Source organism: Lepidochelys kempii, chromosome 20, assembly GCF_965140285.1.
Source record: "Lepidochelys kempii isolate rLepKem1 chromosome 20, rLepKem1.hap1, whole genome shotgun sequence".
Taxonomy (NCBI): Eukaryota; Metazoa; Chordata; order Testudines; family Cheloniidae; genus Lepidochelys; species Lepidochelys kempii.
The window spans coordinates 462,916-479,569 of NC_136399.1; the positions used below are offsets into that span (position 1 = coordinate 462,916).

The window sequence follows — 16,654 nt, forward strand, 5'->3', positions numbered from 1 at the left end:
AGTACTCGCTCTGAATTTACAATATGGAGATTTGACTTATATATATATATATATAATATGTATATACACACACACACACCTCATTTGGGATTGTCACCATTTTATGGATACTAATGACCAGTCAATGTAAATATAGTAGCCCATGAGACCTTTTATTATCCAAAGCTCTCAAAGCATTTTAAATACATTAATGAGCATAGCTTCACACCACCCACAGCAGTATTATCCATATCACGTTAAACATGAGGAAAATGAAGTTCAGAGGTAAAACACCTCACCCAATGAGACACAAATTAGTCAGTGGCAAAGCTAGGAATAGATCTATCTGTCCTGGGTTTTAACCTCCACACAATAATTTCTCTCACGTAGCCATGAAACCTGGGATTTCCCAAATCAACCTTAACAAGGCTCTTTTGTATAAGCCCTTTAATGGATCAAGACCAGGTTTAGTTAAACATGATTGCTACTAAATCAAACTTCACTGTTTAAACAAGTTACGCAAAAAGGCTTGGTTCCTTCAAGTAAATAACTTCTCATTTGTTTCTCTAATCAACAATCCTTGTACTTGTGGAACCTTCTGTGGCTCCATTTTAAACATTTATAGTACCACTGTTTACATTCTATAATTTTAAGGATTTGAAAAACAGTGTCAGGAGAGTTTAAAGTTGAGATATGATTTTTTTCAGACTCTTGTCTCCCTGCCTGAATTTCATATTGCCCCAAGACCAAACACAGTGAAAGTGGGTAGGGATGAGGAATTCAAGTATTTCTTGGGGCTCTCCCTGAGTTCTTCAGTTGAATTAAAGTAACACCCAGGGACATGCTGAAGACTAGAAGACACTCACTACAATGACCTGTGTGCCACCACAATACGTTGGGAATGTACTCCAGGAGCTCAAGATTATTCTTGCACTGTCCCTCATTTCAACATTACCTGGCTGTCAGCTTCTCTTCCTCTGGGACACAGGCCATTTGTCCCACTGCTGTCCCATCTGCGCCAGCACTGGCAGATAAGCATGGTACATAGGGACACTGGTCCCATGCTGTACTCATCTCTTCCCTACTTCAGTACAGATCATTTTCACTCCCGCACCGCTGAACAGCATTGGAGCTGTTCGTTCACATCCTTCATTCTTCCCCCTTTCCCTAGCCACCAGACTTAACATTAAGACTGAACTTCGCACTGTTGCCTGCAGCTGCGTACCTCTAAACTCCAGGTTCATTTGTTATTTGGTTCTCCCCTTAGCATTTGCTTACCCTACAATGTGGGAGTCACCTACCAATTTAATCACAGTTGAATCTGCACTAAGCATGGACCAGTCCCAGCCCAGCCCTTTGAAAGGGACTGTCTTCCCTTTCCTGGTGATGAGGAGACAGTCACTTGGTGACAAGATGCCAGCATGGGGCAAGTGCACATTCTGAATGCTGAATGGCCTGGGACAGACACATGGCTTCTCTCATTACATGCCAAAGAAATGATTATGCAGAGATCAGATGCCTCAGCAAGCTCCTCACTTGTCCAGGACATGAAGCAAGTTCTGAACATTACCAGCAAGGACAGCACTACTTGAAATCCTGAGCTATGCAATTCAGATACTAAGCATCAGAATCAAGAAGGGAAGAGTCTGCATGCTAACCTAGAGCCAGACTTCTTCATGGGGGTTCAGGGAAGAGCAGCCAAGCAACTTCCCAATCTGTTCAACAAAACCTAGCTGCACAGAGGGAAAGACAGCCACTTGAGGGGCAGTTAACAGCAAGTATCTCTGACCAAAAGAATTGACAGTTCAGAGGCCCGTAGAAACAAAAGGTAAGTAGATCCAGTTACCCAGGCTTTAAATATCTGACTGCGGGAGAAGACCTACTTAGATTGTTGATTTAGCTTCTCTGGGAATAGTAACCCAAGTAGTAAGAAAAAGGTTTTTACTGACTCATTGACCCTGACCTAAGGAGGGTCAAAGTGTTCTGTCTTGTCTGACACTGTTTTCTATGGGCTGAGTTTTACTGGAATAGTTTGCAATTTCACAGTCTACCATTGGAGCAAGGGTCCACTAGCTGGGCTGTTTTCAAACAGACAGTGGGTGAGGTGCCCAACATAGGTGCCAGCAATCAGGCTAAAATGAGACTGCAGCATCTGGCCTTTCCTCCTTCACAATAACGGGTAGAGCATCATGGCCCTTGGAAGAAGCCAACAGGAAGGAGGGCTGATATAGTTCTAGAAACTTGGGCACACTTCTTACATAATTTTACTCACACAGGCAGCCGACTCTCAAGAAGCTGTCAAGGTCTGTCTGTGGCTCCTAATGAGCTAAGAGCCCCATCAGAGTTTAATGAAAGGTCTTTTAGCAAGGGCCCTATCCCCAGTGTGAATGAGGTCATGGAGAGTCCAAACCACTGAGATTAATTTTATCAATTGAACTCTGATGGAAAGAAACATTTTACTTTGGGAGGGGCCCTTGTGGCAGGTTTAACAACTTCTTTTTTCCTAGTAGGGATGTAAAATATTAACCGATAAGCATCAGTCTTATTGATAATGTATTCGGTTAACAATTAAACTCAGCTGCCAGCCCCGGGCACCTGTGGTCCTGGCTGCCGGCCCTGCGTGCCCAGGGTCCCAGCTGCCCAGGGCAGCAGCAGAGCCCCACATAAAATGTGGGGGTGCTGGAGCACCCCCCACACCCATCGTTCCCCACCTATGTTGTGAACTCCTTAATGGTTAAACATTTAACTAATAGACTTTTAATAGTTTAAATGGTTACTTTTTGAAAATGCTATTTACATCCCTATCTCCTAGCTGCACCCAGCCTCCACATCTTGGGTGGGGAGTATGCTGGAAGACTCATCTCGTAATCAAACCCCATGATAACTTCCTCTGACCTTGTTGAGGCTGGTAATATCCACTGCAAAAGGGGTATTAATAAAGTTACCCTACCTGCCAAGCTGTCTCAGGAAACCTTTGTTTTCTAGGTAATGCTGTAGATAGATGGAGAGTGAGTCTCTACCCAGGGCAAAAGGCCAAGATAGAAGCAGAAAAAACCCATACATAAAACTTCTCTCCCCTCCCATAATACCCATCTGCAGCACCCTCTTTCCTCCACAATACCAAGCCTACTCCCCTGGGTTCTGTCTCCCGCCCTATAATACTCCAGCAACAATTGCTTGATTTCCCCCATTGTCAGATGAAGCTTCTGGCCCTCCCAGCAAAGTGTCTGATAGGGACTGTGTTAGCACACACTGAGCAGTCCACTCCCAGTTTAAGTGACTGGGCCCAAAATGCTACATAAAGAATAAGAACAGGTAAGTAAAACTGACTAAACAACATGTGAAACTGATCACTCTTATTTTCACTGTGTGAAGTGCAAAGACTAATTAGTGTTAATAGCCAAAAGTAAATTAGATGACAAAACTAAAAAGTAAAGTTATTAGCAACAGCTTTCAGAGTAACAGCCGTGTTAGTCTGTATTCGCAAAAAGAAAAGGAGTACTTGTGGCACCTTAGAGACTAACCAATTTATTTGAGCATAAGCTTTCGTGAGCTACAGCTCACTTCATTGGATGCATACTGTGGAAAATACAGAAGATGTTCTTATACATACAAACCATGAAAAAATGGGTGTTTACCACTACAAAAGGTTTTCTCTCCCCCCACCCCACTCTCCTGCTGATAATAGCTTATCTAAAGTGATCACTCTCCTTACAATGTGTATCATAATCAAGGTGGGCCATTTCCAGCACAAATCCAGGTCTCCCCCCCCCCCCCCACGAACCCACTCTCCTGTTGGTAATAGCTTATCTAGAATAGAGACTGGGAGTGGCTAAGTCATTATGCAAGGTAACCTATTTCCCCTTGTTTTTTCCTACCCCCCCCCCCTCAGACGTTCTTGTTAAACCCTGGATTTGTGCTGGAAATGGCCCACCTTGATTATGATACACATTGTAAGGAGAGTGATCACTTCAGATAAGCTATTACCAGCAAGGGGGTGCGGGGTGGGGAGAGAAAACCTTTTGTAGTGGTAAACACCCATTTTTTCATGGTTTGTATGTATAAGAACATCTTCTGTATTTTCCACAGTATGCATCCAATGAAGTGAGCTGTAGCTCACGAAAGCTTATGCTCAAATAAATTGGTTAGTCTCTAAGGTGCCACAAGTACTCCTTTTCTTATTAGCAACAGGAAATCTTCATTTAAGAAGTTATTAATTTCAACCTGATAGCATCCCCTTAGATACAGTACCACATTTCATACTGACATTCACAAATTATGGTGTTTCGTCCACCTTGGATGGAGTCTGAGAGACAGGATTCTTGTCACATCACATACCATTTATACACAATAAACAGCAATCTATTTACACACAGCCAGATTTCAATAAAAGTAAAAACCCATAAGCAAAATTTTAAAAGATTACAGTGAAAAGTGAAACTCCAGGCTGGCACTCAAACACAGATTTGATAGCATTTAAATGATAACATCTTACAAGATTCACTTCCTACCTTACACATTTACTCTCTCATGACTATTTTCTTGATAATTGCCCACTAATGTTCTACTTTTTCTCCTCCATCATAATCCCCTGAATTCAATCCCACTTCTTAATAAATCCTGGGTAATATTTTACAATGGCCAATCCCCGTTTATTTCTCCCAAGATTGCATAATGTATCTGTACTGATGGGGCTTTAACTGAGAAGCTCCCAATTTGAAATTTTATTTGACAGTGACCAGAATGTCTAAGGAAGTTGCCTCCAGTTTGTGCTATGACCATCTCAGCTTTGTGCTTTTCAGTGTCTGTTTGGTTCAACTGTTTGGATTTAATTTCTAATCAGATTCTGCATTTTATGTAGACCAATACTGACTTGCTAGCAGGGCTTCATCTTATAGGAGTATTTGGTGTGTATCAAGAGACCGTTGAAGATGGTAGTACTCAGGCAGATAATCACAATTAATGTTACGTCTCTATGAATTGTTTTCCTGGTTTTAGTACAGTAATCTTATCTCACAGGTTAAATTTTGGGTAAGTGCCACCCAGACAAAGGTGTGACTAGCTTTGTAACACAGTACTTCCTGAAACTGGCTAGGAAGATGTATATCAACCTGCTTTATGTGGTTGGAGGAATAACTGGGAATCCTACTTCTTCACTGGGGATGGGAAGTTCTCTCATCAGAAGGGAGTAAAGATATATCAAGTAAACAAAGCAGGCCTTGCTTGATCACATAAACAAAGCCAAAAAAATTCACTAAGCTCCTCTATATTTGTTTGTAACTAAACAGAGGACTGTATGTATGTGTGACTAACAGATATAGACATTGGGGCTTAGGAAAGAGAAGTCTATTTGAAATGCATTTGAATGAAAGATCATTGGAAGACACACAATGTTCCATAGGAACAGCAAGGAGACTCTTCCCCATATGAACCGAGACTCAAGAAATTTCCAAAATCACTTGCCAAGCCCAAACGAAGAGGTGCAGGGTAACATTTTCCGAAGTGCCTAAGTTACTTTCAGTGGGACTTAGGCTCCTACGCACCCAAATAACTTTTGAAAATGAGGCTTAGGCTCCTAAATCGCTTAGCGCTACATATAAAATTTTCTAGAGCATGTGAGAAGTAGGTTAGCTCAGTCACAGATGGAAGTCATGCTCCCTATAGAATAATACAGAAACTATTAGTCCTCTTTATTTTGCCAAAACTAAAAAGCTTTATTCTAGCCTCGCCACCCATGTCTAGAAAATGTTTAGAGCATTTTATTTCTATATTTTCCTGCAAGTCTCCTAATTAAAATATATTTTTATACAAAGATTGAATCAACTGTTCTATTGGGATATATGGATTGATTCCCCCTCTTCCCTCTGCAGAGTGATAAGGATGGGCTGCCAGGTTGCCAGTCCCCAAAGGCCTGTCTGTGCACCGTCTACAAAAGGAAGCGGAATGTGAAAAGAGATGAGTGACAGGAAAATGCAGTTATAGCTATATTTCAGCAGTTTTTACTAGCCAGAGAGACATAATTACTCCTGTTAGCCCCGTCTGTTCATGCGTTTAGTGAAGTTCTGGCTTCTCTTACCTTTCGTTTAATGTCTGTAAACTGAGAAAACATGAGAGACCAATAGAAGGCCAGCTCCATGATATAATAACAGAAAAGACTGGATGTTAGGGGCTGGGGAAAAAAACAGAACATTTGATTAAAAGGCAAAGTACTCCAAAATTTGCATTAAAAGACTTTCCCCCCTGCCCCTAACAACCAATCTACCTCTCCTGTGGCCCCAGCCTTCTGGAGAAGAGGGGGTAGAGGGGGGTAAGTTAAAAGTCCCAAATTAAACTTGTTTTTTAAAAAAAAAACATAAATCAACAGAAGTCTATGGTTTAGATTTATTTTTAAAGGAATAAAATTCCCTTTCAGTGTTTGCAACCTAAGAGCTGTGGCCTCCTGTTGGAGTGGAAGAACAAGGAGGGGAACCTGATTGGCTGTCTACAATTATCTGAGCTGAATGAAGGGCAAAAAGAAAACTGCAATTAATGGTACTGGTATAAGTACATTTGTAAAATTGCTCTACTTTTAATAATTAAGTACCAGATAGGGAAATTTGCTTTAAAATATATGAGATGGTGATCAGTTCGGTTTGATGAACCAGTGACTCTATACCATGAAAAATACCACATCACAACTACCCCTTTGTGGGCAGTCTTAGCTCAAAGGCTAAGAACTGCATGGGCCAGGGGAGAACTCCACTCCCACACTCAGAGGTGAAATTTCCTGAGCAGAGCAGTAACTAATGGACTAGAAGTTTACCTTGTTGCAGCCTGTACTGCATCTGCTCTGTGGGCAGTGAGAGGCATTTAGATCTCTCAAATTTCAATTTGACACCATTCACATGGAATAACATTGGAGACATGCAAAGGGTTCAGTTCTCAAAACTGAGGGACTTCAGAAAACAGGAGCATCACACATAAGAATATAAAAATGGCCATACTGGGTCAGACCAAAAGTCCATCTAGCCCAGTATCCTGTCTTCCGACAGTGGCCAGTGCCAGGTGCCCCAGAGGGAATGAACAGAGCAGGTAATTATCAAGTGATCCATCCCCATCGCCCATTCCCAGCTTCTGGCAAACAGAGGCTAGGGACACCATCCCAGCCCATCCTGGCTAATAGCCATTGATGGACCTCTCCTCCATGGAATTAGTAAATATATATCTTACCTGAAAAGGGTAGTTGTACCAGCATTGTCGTGTGTCCCAAAACCAGGGTGACTAGAGTGAAAAGAAGAGATTATCCTACTAGCAATTTTTTCCCCACATGCTCTGGTTTTGGCCAATTAAATAACTCCACCCCTACACCACAATACTATTTCAAAGGTCTTCACCTTGCGTCTTTGGTCTCAGCTACATTTATTCTGGGGTTTCACAGAGATGAAAGCCATTTTTTTGCATGCAAAAACATGCCATTGTTCACATAAAAATTCAAAGTGGAAACGTAGAGCTTTGCAGAACTCTCTGCAAAGACAGCCCAGAGAGATGGATCTATGTGAGAAAACAGAGTATGCTTAAGAATGGACAGGCCCATCCTATTCTGGCATCAGAGAAGAGAGTCTTCTAGCATTTCTGACAGCTTTTCCTGTTTTGTGAAGACATGACTCTAAATGAACACACACAAGAGTTCTGACTAGGAAGCATAAGGAAGATCTGAGGCCACTGAACTCTTGCTATTTTAGTCCCATATTATGTCACTCGGAGCAAGCAGTGAAAGAAAAAACACACAAAACTGAACTCACCGACCAGATAAATTTGAGTCCATAAGAAAATATACTTAAATAAAACGTAAACCTCCACCTGGGAATGGAAATGAGAAAGGGAAAAAATTAAATGTTTGAAATTAAATCAGCATTTTATGTTTAATGTTTGTGTAGCAAAAGCTGGAATCATTATAAATGGAACCAAATTTGGCAGTTACAGGAGTGGAGTTTTCAGCCACTAATGTGCAATCCTCCATACATGGCAAATTGACTGATATTGCCCTTTGGAACATCATCTGTCCATCAAAATAAAAATATTTATATAAGAATCAAACAAACAGCACAGTTCCAAAAAAAAGTCTACAGATTGTCTTGGAAATACATACCAAGGTTAATGCCAAGTTATACATCTCAGTATGAACATATGCTAAGGCAACAACTCTGAAGAAACCATTGTGATCTACTGCGACATATATGACAATACCCTGGACAAACCTTATGGAATTAATTTCAATACTTTGGGGTTCACTGTATTTAAAATGAAATTATGTATGTGTTATTGTGGAATTGTATGCAACTGCTCTAGGGGACTGACTAATACAATCTCTGGGAAGGATTAGGAACTTCACACACATTGTCCCAGGAAGTGTCTGAAGTGGAATTCCTAGGAGGTACTGGGGAGAAGGGGATTGCACACCCTGATGTACAGACTCAGCCTTGGAAGCTTCGCCCCAAGGGAAGGGACTTCGTGTCTGATGATCCCTTGTTACAGGAGGACAACTCAAAGACCCAGTTTGGATTCTCCAGGGACTAACAGATAAAACACAGATTTTTTCAATAAAGAGCCTGAATGGAACCTGACTCAGGGCCTTCCTTGTGATCCAAAAACTGGACATGACCTGTGGAACCTAGGGAAGAATTGGAAGGACTTGGCCTACTGAGGCCCCATAAGACTGAGTGCTAGTTCTGAGCTAAAGCTGTTATGAACTTATGACCACAAAAGAGAGAGCCCTTTGGGGTCTGAAGGGCTCACCTGCCAGACGCCATGTTAGAGCCAGTTGGGGTGATCTCTGGTAAGCTTATTAGCATGTCTGTAGGTACTTCTATTGGCTTTAATGTTTTCACTGTAGTGCTTTTACCCTAAGAATTAAATAGACTTGCATAGGAAGTCCTGTGGGGTAACTTAGAACTGTCTGCAATTACACTGTGTACCAACTCTAAAGGGAGAAGCTAAGCAGGCCTGCTTAGGCTGGAAAAAAAACACAGTGAAGGCAGGGAACTGTTCAGCCTGGAAATACTCTGGTCAAGGTGGTGACAGATGAGGATCTCCACCCAAGAAAGGCAATGGCTAGGCGGCCAGAAACCTGACAGTGGGTGCCGCTGCTGGACAACTAAGGGAAAATATAGGTGCAGCTGCCCTGAATTGTGACCGTAGGCGCACAGCAGATGCCCTAGTACACATAACATGTTTCAAACTACACTTGCAAGCCAATTAAGAGAGATACAGGGGAAGTCCTCCTCCCATTCCTATTTGTCCATCTCATCTGGTGCCTCTAAGTATACAAAGCTTTACTTGCATGGGGAGGAGGGGGGAACGTTGGGTAAGAATTACATGAAGATATTAAGGAAGTGATTGGGAAAGAGAAACCACCACAGGAGGAGCAGGGAAAGGTGTTCAGAAACTACAGCAATGTGGGGGGGTCATGTAAGTACCTAGACCAGATGTCGGCAACCTTCGGCATGCAGCCCATCAGAGTAATCCGCAGGTGGGCTGCGAGACGTTTTGTTTACGTTGACCGTCTGCAGGCACGGCTCCCCACAGCTCCCAGTGGCCACAGTTTGCCGTTCCTGGCCAATGGGAGCTGAGGGAAGTGGTGCAGGCTGCAGGGACGTGCTGGCCACTGCTTCCCGCAGCTCCCATTGGCTAGGAACAGCGAACCGTGGCCACTGGGAGCTGCGGGAGGCTGTGCCTGAGGACAGTCAACGTAAACAAAATGCCTCGCAGCCCGCCAGCGGATTACTCTGATGGGAGCCATGCCAAAGGTTGCCAAATCCCTGACCTAGACAGAAAGATGCAAAAAGCAAGATAATGAACTAAAGTGAGAGTGAGACGGAACAAGAATCCAGAAAGCGTCCATACAACATGTGCCATTGCCTAAGCCATGAAGTCAGTTCAGGAAAGTGTCTTGTCTAGGAAATCAGACTGTCCAGACAGCTCACCATTGTCTTGAGGGGAGTTACTCGGTTGAATACACAAGGTGAAGTGTTACCATCTGCATGAGAGATATGGTCCACTATGCAAGCCTCTCTTAGAAAGGGATCATTGGCTATTGAGTCCATAAATATTCCTGTAGAGCTGTCCTGGTGTCTCATGGTACACATATCAATTGATATGACAGCATGCTAAAAGCCATTTTAATTTTCTCTCTGTTGGTCTGGGTGGAAACTTGTTAGGTTGGCATTTTTCTCTCTGTGATGGAGTGAACCCCCATCACCTGTGAGAAAGAGTTAAATGCCAGTTAAGCACAGTCACTCCACCTGGGCACTAATTAGTTACTTGTCAGCAAGAGTGTGGATCAGAAGAAGAATCAGGTGATAAGGCCTGGGTGACTGTTAAGTTATCAATAGGCTGAGAGAGTTCAGTCTAGAGAGAAGCTGCAGGGAGCAGACAGGAAAGGGGGCTCCTGGGAAAGGCTGAAGTGCCAGAGTCTGCTGGAGGCTAACGTACTTGATACCAGAGCCAAGTAAAGGCAGTGGAACCCCAGGAAACAGTTGAGTTCAGGGCCCACAGGATAGGGGGCTTTTTGGACTTTGGACTACAGTTGGACATTTTGTTCGCCTGAAAGGAGCCTGAACAAGCTGCTTCTCAGACGGAGGACTGAGTGGCATCCAAAGACAGACAACCTGCAGAGGACACAAGGGACAAAAAGCCATGCAACGTTGTATCCTGACACAAGGAGATGCGCGCAAATCTTTACACTTCACATAATACCGAAAGACACCAAATTACAATAAAAATTCAAAAATTTCAGTTAAAATACAGTGCAAAAGTGGAGCTTGAATTGAGGCCATATTTTGATCTCTGCACAAACCTACATGCTCTCACAAAACTTAGTGAGGATGGTGGGTTTGTCCTGGTTCCTACGATGGCGAAACCAGCGCTGGATCTTTCGAACATCCCAGTCTAGCTGCTTTGACAAACCTTCTAACCTTCTTCCATCTGGACACTGAGAAGAAATGAAACAAAAGTCAGACATTTCTTCTGCCTCCCCAACCTTCCACAGAGACTTCTTTCTCTCCCAGTCTTCTGTCTGAGACATTTCCCCTCTAAACTCTGACCTCTGTCACAAAATTGAGATGTAGAGAAAGAGAATGAAAAATCATGCTAGGAAAGGTGTAATCTGCTAAAAATTCAATTTTAGAAGGAGAAATCTGTTGAACTCTTACCACTAAAAAAAAAAAATAAAAATTATATTCACATTTAGCCTTCACACGCATGTTACCCACCATAACAAGAATTCAGATACATTATTTAAAAGTAAGTGGTTCAACGCTTCCCCCCCTATTTCTCCTCCAATTCTCCCACAGCAACAAAGAACAGTAACACTGATAGCTGGTATATTGTTTACTGTGTAACTAGCATTACACAGTACAGGACACAGGGAATTTTTAGCAAGCTGCTCTGGTCTGTCGGCAGAAATCTGCATAAAAACTTGCATCCGATGAAGTGAGCTGTAGCTCACGAAAGCTCATGCTCAAATAAATTGGTTAGTCTCTAAGGTGCCACAAGTACTCCTTTTCTTTTTGCGAATACAGACTAACACGGCTGTTACTCTGAAACCCATAAAAACTTGAGCATTCCACTGATATGATCAGCACTGAATCCCCCTAGGAGTAGCAGGAGTGGATAGTCATGACATGACAATGTCTCTCGATTTGAAATAAAGGCTCAGATTTGGCCCATCTTAAGTATTTATGAATTCCACAGGCATAATACACAGATGTTGACATTTCTGTAGATTGCTGTTTATAACTTCACAAATATAACATATTTCTCTCACATGAACAGTTTGATACTGAATAACCCAATCTCTGACTGGGGGCTTCACTAGTATAGATTTTGTTTTTTTAAATAGCGACATGAGTTAGTATAGAAGAGCAGACAAAATGAACTAAACCTTTACAAATGACCACTGCTGAGGTAGGTCAAGTTAATTTTAGTCCTTTTAATAAGCTTTGCCAGGGAACTACTACAACTGAAAGAAGCCAAACAGGTTTCACAACTTAAGTTTATCCACAAAACCGGACTGATACGCAGAGTGCTGAACTAGCAAAGAGGGCCACCACATATTGTTCAACATAATCAGAATGACAGAAAAATAATTGTTCTAAAGGTGAAGTGCTAGAACTACTGCCACCTTTCTGCAATTCCGTCACACCCATATTTTCCCTTTCACGTAGGCTTTAGGGGCTTAGGCTACCTGGAAAGGATGTTTCTGCATTGGGAGTGCATCTGCACTCATCTAAAAGGAAAAGTCATAAGGCTTGTTTTATAGAACACTACTTTCAGAAGAGGTGATAAATTTTTTCCACATCAAAGTCATCCTCTGTGCCGATTCCTCAGATCTAAGCCAATAGTAAGTAACAGCTGTAGCAGTCCAGGCAAATGAAGTTTTGTTTTAAGTTCTGAACAGTGCAGTTCCCCCCATGGGTGTGTGTTTAATTTTAAACATTACTTTCAAAGACACTGATACATGAGCTTCCTCCCTAACACTGGCAAACCACAAACCTCCTCCTACTTATCTGCAAGTCAGGCTGCATAACAAACCCAGTGTTAAGCTCCAATGAGACTAGTTTTTACTGGGGACACTTTAACATCTACCATTGCACTCACTAAGAAGATTCTCTCTCAGAATAGCTGGCAATGTTACCATAGCTGAATATAGAAGTCTGTTTTATTTCCTTACACGGAAGTCTGATTTTATCAGTTTAACAGTCAGTATTCAACAAATTATGGACAATCTGCAGGATTCAGTCATTCAAAAGTGAAACAGCATAACAGGCAGATATTCAAATGAAAGAGTGGCTGAGAGGAATCATAGGACTGGAAGTGACCTTGAGAGGTCATCTCGTCCAGTTCCCTGTACTCATGGCAGGACTACGTATTATCTAGACCATTCCTGACAGGTGTTTGCCAAACCTGCTCTTAAAAATCTCCAATGATGGAGATTCCATGACCTCCCTAAGCAATTTATTCCAGTGCTTAACCACTCTGACAGTTAGGAAGCTTTTCCTAACGTCTAGCCTAAACCTCTCTTGCGGTAATTTAAGCCCATTGCTTCTTGTCCTATCATCAGAGGTTAAGAAAAACAATTTTTCTCCCTCCTCCTTGTAACAACCTTTTACGTACTTGAAAACGGTTATGTCCCCCTTCAGACTTCTTTTTTCCAGGCTAAAGAAACCTATTTTTTTTCAAATCTTCCCTCATAGGTCATGCTTTATAGACCTTTAATAATTTTTGTTGCTCTTCTCTGTACTCTCTCCAATTTGTCCACATACTTCCTGAAATGTGGCGCCTAGAACGGGACACAATACTCCAGTTGAGACCTAATCAGCGCAGAGCAGAGCGGAAGAATTACTTCTCGTGTCTTGCTTACAACACTCCTGCTAATACATCCCAGAATGTTCACTTTTTTGCGATAGAATAAGCAGAAGAAAATCTGTTGCCAACATTCAATGGTCTATCCCTCAACTGTACTCTTCTGTTAGCATTTATTATTGAACTGCTTTCTTTCTACAATTAGATTTCTGTAGTGATAAGCTATCCAAGTCTGCAGAAGTAATCCGGAGAAGGCATCTGTGGGACTGACCAGCAAGACCAGCACAAGAATAGTCCCCAAGGAAGAGAGTGGTAACTTCCAAGGAGAGAGTGAAAAATGCAGGGGAGTCTCTTAGTGAACACTGGAAATTTGAGAGTTACACCCTGTACAGAAATTCAGGGGCCTGAAAGAACTCACATTCTCACTTTGTTCATATCAAACCACTCTTCTGCTTGCAACACGGTGGCTCAAGCACAGAAAGAACTAAAAACACTGCCGGAAACAGGGAAGGAGGTGGACACAGGCATATGTGAACTAAAGCAAGGAGCAAAAGTTACCAAGAGAAACCAGTATTTTTTGTACACAAATTCCCATCAGAGAGTTATGTGAGCTGTGCAGTGTATTTCCCTAAGGCAACAAGAGAAAAGAGGCCCAGTTTTCATTTATGTGCCTGAACCTCTCGCAGAACCTGAAGAGTGACTTACCTTAGTGATGGATGTAAACACTTTCTCTAGAATTGCATTGGGCTGAGCTCTATGAGGTCCACGGTCTTGAACGCCAAGCTTTATGGCACATGGTTTGGCAATAAACCTGAAAATCCCAAAGGAAGAGTCCGATTAAAATAAGAAATTAATTTCCCTTCTCTGAGACTAAATTATCTTGGCTCTAGTGGTCACAAATAGTCCATACTACCCAAAACACGCTTTTCAAGAAAAGCGCCCCTTTTGCCCAATGCAACCTTTTTCAAGCTGGTACTGTATAATTGCTGGCCCCAGGATTTTCTTTTGCCAGTGCCAAGGAACAGAGTAATGCAGTGAGAACAGATGGGGCAGAGGGTTACGGGATAGTCTCTTTGGTGAGTTTGTATTATAGCATTTCTCTCCTCAGCAGCAGAGGGTTTTAGTGCTAGATGGAGCCCTGCAGACCGAGGTCTGCTGTACATTCACAGCACTAGTGCAGCTGCAGCAGGACAAGCTTCCTCACTAATGTTTCTTACCTGCGATCTGGAAGAACCACCTCTAGAAATGGAGGAAGCCAACACCTTATTGGAACCAGAGTTTGAAATGCTTCTGAATGGATACATAATTGTAACATATGGGACAAGTGTTGGAGAATTTGAATGTACTCCTTAAGGAAGAAGAGGGTAAAGATGTCCTTATGGGTAAGGCATAGGATTGGGAATTGGAAAACCTTTGGAAAGGTTTCTATTCCCAGCTCTGCCAAACTGCCTCATTTTCCCAGCTCTACCTGCCATAGATGTTGTGAGGCTTTAATTAAAGTTTGTAAAGAGCTTGGAGTCCACTGAATAAAGGTATACATCACCAACATTTTAAAACCAACACCCAATAATCCATAACTCTCTAAAATGGAAGCCACATAATCCTGGAAAATGATAGGAAGAAAGAAATGGAAGAAGTTGCTAGTAAAGCCTGGGGTAGAAGTACACAAAGTACACAAAAAGCCTGGGGTAGAAGTACATGAAGAGAGGGAGAGGCATGTAGTTAATCTTGAAAATTTGAGTAGGTCCCTAGCAACTCTCAGCAATCTCTTTTCCGTTGCTGTGACACTCTGAAAAGTACCTTCTGGTCTGCAAGAGGAATGCAGACACGCTATTTTTTCAGATGGAGATGCTGCAACTGGTGCCCAAAGAAGCAAGTTATCCTTCAGAACTTCATTCTTGTAGAGTATTATTATTTAGATTCTGACCAACACACGCATGCATGCATCAATATCGTGCCTGCCAGCACAGGCCTCCAAGTACTTTACAGACACTACTGAATTTAACCTCACCCCCACCCTCCAACCTCCTAAGCAGGGGTGTTGTCCGGATTCAATAAACATCCACTTCAGTTCTGGTCTATTTAATACCACCCTCCCTCTAAGGACAGTTCAGAAGTGGTCTTGCTCCAGAGGGAAGAAGGATGACTGAGAAGAGTCTTAAACAATCCCCTAAACAGGGAAGAGTACTGTATTAATTTCAGGTTGTTCCTGTCCAGTGTGGAAATTCCAATTTATCAAAATAATTTAGTTTTATTGATAGATAGGAGGTTTTATTTCTAACATATGACAACAGGTCCCCAAGTATAAACAGAAAACAGGATTTCGTCATTACTTAAATGGTAACTTCTAACAGGGTTAGAAGACCTGACAACAGTCTTCAAATATGTTAGGCTTTTATAAAAAGAACTAATCAATTGTTCTTCATGTCCACTGAAGGTAGGATGAGAAGTAATGGGCTTAACCGACAGAAAGGGAGATTTAGGTTAGATATCAGGAAAACCTTTCTAACTAACTATAAGGGTAGTTAAGCTCTGGAATAGGCTTCCAAGGAAGGTTATGGAATCCCCATCATTGGGGGGTTTTAAGAGCATGTTAGACAAACACTTGTCAGGGATGGTTCTAGAGTTACTTGATCCTTCCTCAGAGCAAGGGGCTAGACTTGATAACTTCTTGAGGTCCCTTCCAGTTCTATTTTCTATGATCTTCCCCCCTCCTCTCCACACACTGCTCTAGAGAAAGTTAGTTTGAAAACATGAATTGAAACTCCACAGATAATCTGGAGAAGATTCTGAACTACCACAATTAGTGGAACAATAGCTTTCACAACAGGAAGAGGGGTTATTCATGACTCTCCCTTTCAGCTCAAGCACCAGGAAAAAGTAAACAGTCCCTGAGCCTCAGCTGCTTCCTGGCTGGAAGACTTATGTAGAATTGTCACTGAATTAAAGAACTCTGCATATGGGAGCTAAAACGTTGCTCCCTCCCTACAGTCTAACAGTCTCTGCAGAGTCTAAGGAGAGATGACTATTAATAAACACTGCCCCTGTTTTATAAATAAAGCCAAAAATGCCGTATTTCCTCTGGTCCAGAGATGACGAAGATGATTATTTTTTACACAGATCAACAGATAATAAAAATCCTAAGTAAAATCAGAAAGCAGTAAAAACACCAACATAAATATTCTAATTAACTGACAGGGGAAAATTCTTAAGTGATGTTGAAGCCATAGGGTACCTTTTCACTGCAGAGTCAACTCAAGTGAGACCAGCCACACTGCTAAATAAAACTCAAGTGGCACAATTACTGTGTTAGCAGATGACAAGCTGTGCTGAC

The 16,654-nt window shown here is 42.1% G+C and overlaps 2 protein-coding genes across 8 annotated transcripts in view; one reads left to right on the forward strand and one right to left on the reverse strand.

Annotated features, from left to right (window-relative positions):
* The window catches only part of COX14 (cytochrome c oxidase assembly factor COX14), a 40,165-nt gene that overhangs the window by 16,474 nt on the left and 7,037 nt on the right, over positions 1-16,654 (forward strand). For 2 of the 4 annotated variants that reach the window (XM_073318482.2, XM_073318485.2), the window contains exons 1-2: positions 697-1,807; positions 6,392-6,510. The exons of 1 other annotated variant lie outside the window; for it this stretch is intronic. In XM_073318482.2, the coding sequence (XP_073174583.1) occupies positions 6,508-6,510 (3 nt within the window). In that variant the 5' untranslated portion in view covers positions 697-1,807; positions 6,392-6,507. Of the gene's footprint in view, positions 1-696; positions 1,808-6,391; positions 6,511-16,654 lie in introns of those variants that run through there. One more of the 4 variants, XR_012155712.2, reaches the window with a different exon arrangement.
* Positions 1-16,654, reverse strand: part of CERS5 (ceramide synthase 5) — a 44,239-nt gene that overhangs the window by 10,458 nt on the left and 17,127 nt on the right. For 3 of the 4 annotated variants that reach the window (XR_012155711.2, XM_073318480.2, XM_078849476.1), the window contains exons 2-6: positions 14,026-14,131; positions 10,818-10,948; positions 7,761-7,818; positions 7,189-7,239; positions 6,056-6,148 (exon numbers count right to left, since the gene is read on the reverse strand). Coding sequence is in view for 3 of the 4 variants with exons in the window: in XM_073318480.2 (XP_073174581.1) it covers positions 6,056-6,148; positions 7,189-7,239; positions 7,761-7,818; positions 10,818-10,948; positions 14,026-14,131 (439 nt within the window). In the remaining variant the exon portion in view is untranslated. The remainder of the gene's footprint in view (positions 1-6,055; positions 6,149-7,188; positions 7,240-7,760; positions 7,819-10,817; positions 10,949-14,025; positions 14,132-16,654) is intronic. The other variant, XM_073318481.2, reaches the window with a different exon arrangement.